At 40.1% G+C, this 2,619-nt stretch overlaps 1 protein-coding gene across 1 annotated transcript in view; it reads left to right on the top strand.

Annotated features, from left to right (window-relative positions):
• The first annotated feature begins 1,922 nt into the window (after positions 1-1,922).
• LOC110093523 (putative UDP-rhamnose:rhamnosyltransferase 1) overlaps positions 1,923-2,619 on the top strand; it is an 11,609-nt gene continuing 10,912 nt past the window's right edge. Inside the window, exon 1 of the mRNA XM_028694296.1 lies at positions 1,923-2,619. This exon is cut by the window's right edge and continues 1 nt beyond it. Within this exon, the coding sequence (XP_028550129.1) occupies positions 1,943-2,619 (677 nt within the window). The 5' untranslated portion in view covers positions 1,923-1,942.

The raw sequence follows: 2,619 nt of genomic DNA, 5'->3' as shown, positions 1-2,619 counted from the left end.
TATTCATATTGGATTCTCATTTTATTTATGAAATGCATTCTTACTCATCTCCCAACCTAGATGAAGAGATGAGATAGATACAGACATCTATTCAATATGGTAGAGAAGACATCCAATGAGTGAAATCTTGAATGTCTTCTCTATGTGATAGAGAAGATATCCAGAAGTGAGACTTACAGCTCAATCGTGCGTGATTGAATAAGCCTAGACTTCCTTTCAATGTGGCAGATTAAATGTCATACATCATAGCCTCTTTTTTAATGTCCGTCTTCCATACAATAACTCCTAGCAATGCCTTGCCCAAAATTACATAGGAAAGCTATGAATATATTTAGAGAGAGAGAGAGAGGAGAGTTCCCCAAACAAACAAAGACATCATGAAAATAGCTAACAAAACTAGAAAACAGTTATAAAACAAACTTTAAACAAATCAACTTACTTAATTATGAACAATTACACATCAATTTACATCTTTCCCCTAATTAAAGTTTTATTTGGAACAACTTTTGGCCACCGTTTTTTGCTGCTTTCAACAATTTTTTGTACTAAAAAGCTACTGTAGAAAGCAATAAGAAAACTTTCCCTAACAAATAGCACAAATTTTTTTTGAACTAAAAATTTTTATACTAAAATGCTACTATAAAAATGTTATTCCAAACTACTCATAAATCTCCTAAGTTCAAATCTCCTTCACATCTATTAGGCTATCATGTGTAAACAAACAGGTAAGACTACTGGTCAAATCTCCTTCACATGTAAATATGTTAGTTGTTAATGTTTTTGTAAACATATGGATAAGACTGTCATGAATGCTATCTTTAGTCAAAAATTTCTAGTTAAAAAAAAATGTACTAAAAAGCTGCTTTAAAAATCAAAATCGCACTCTCTTTTTTGTGCTTTTTCTGATTTTTGTTTCAACTAATTATTGCAATAATAGTATACTACTAATAGAGAGAAAGAGGGAAATGGAAAGTTGACGGGCTGTTTGGGTTGAGAGAGAAAGCTACTATTGGGTTTCAGTGTTCTAACTTTACAGGCATCTGGAGTTCGGGTTGTTGGATTGAGAGGTGGAAGAAGAGCTGCTGATGTAAGAGGCGATAGAAAGTAAGTGGTTGGTTGGAACCCACAGTTTAGAGAGGGAATGGATGAATCTGCGTGACATATATTTTGATTTGTACGGCAAGGCTGGCTAGATTGTCCGCGGATTTGGGCGAAAAATTGTAAAGTTTCTGACGGATTTGAAAAGTTTTCAGCTAATTTCCGGCAGAAAATTAGAAAGAAGATGAGTAAATGGAATTGGTAGTTGGCTATAGGAGTTTGAAGAGATGATGACTATAACGGGTAGGTGGAGAGGAGTTGCTGAGCTCAGTTTGGGCTGTGAGAGAGAAGTGGAGGGAGACTGATGTAGTGTAGAAGAGTATAACGTGGAGAGATGGGAGCGGATACCGGATGAGAGAACCGTCTGAAGCTTGGTATTGAGCACAACACTGAGCAGTACCAGTGCTCAGTGCAGCTCGGTACCGCGCTCGGTATACAGCACTGTACATTTTTAAATTGACATGCATGACATATTTTTATTAGTCTCTGGATGATATTCAGATTTTGTGCAGAAAAATTAGTACAAATGAGAGATTATTGTGTGCGCATACCGACAGGAGAACCGTCCGATGACACCTAATAATTTTCCGTTAATAAGAGCTTTTTTTCTTTGTCGGGATAGCCCAATTCATTTTAGATTTTCTTTATTCTGTAGACAGCGGCGGAACTCATGCATGAAGGCAATGTAACAACTGTAGTCGGCAAACACTGTTTAGTAGTTAAATATATATATATCTCTGTATAGATGTGGCCAGAAATTATTTCCTTCCACCTACTCGTGTCAGATATAGATCAAATCGACCTATTAATCCTCCCTGTGGCGCCTCATCTCTTCCAATTGATCATGGAAGGTGGGAGTCCTCACATATTAATGCTGCCATGGTTTGCCTTTGGCCATCTTCTTCCCTTTCTTGAGCTCGCTAAATCCCTCGCCGGAAAGGGCCACCGTATCTCTTTCCTCAGCACCCCAAGAAATGTAGCAAGACTCCCCGCCATCCCCCCGCCTCTCACTCCCTTCATCAACTTCATCGAAATCCCACTACCTCAAATTGAACACCTGCCGGAGAACGCCGAGGCGACGGTAGACCTCCCTTCGGCTGATCTCCGTCCATATCTAAGTAAAGCTTTTGACACTTTTGAGCAAAAGATCTCCGATCTCATCCAAACCAAGCAAATCTCGTCTCTGGATTGCATCCTCTTCGACTATGCCGCTCACTGGGTTCCAAACATTGCTGTAAAATTCGGCGTGCCGTGTGCGTTCTTCAGTATCTATAACGCCTCATCCTTATCCTTCTTCGGCCCGCCGTCGGTTCTAATGGGCGGCGCAGGTGCTAGGAAGAAAGCAGAGGATTTCACCATGTTGCCTACGTGGATTCCTTTCCCTTCCACGATCGTCTTCCGCCCTTTCGAGGCTCGCCAGATATTCAATGGATCAGCTCCAGATGCATCTGGTGTATCTGAAACTTATCGGTTTGCGAAATCAATACAGGGATGCCAAATCGTACTCATCCGTAGCTGTAA

This window comes from Dendrobium catenatum, unplaced genomic scaffold, assembly GCF_001605985.2.
Source record: "Dendrobium catenatum unplaced genomic scaffold, ASM160598v2 fragScaff_scaffold_450, whole genome shotgun sequence".
NCBI lineage: Eukaryota > Viridiplantae > Streptophyta > Magnoliopsida > Asparagales > Orchidaceae > Dendrobium > Dendrobium catenatum.
Note: the sequence above shows the minus strand (reverse complement) of the source record. Positions and strands in the feature narration are given on the sequence as shown.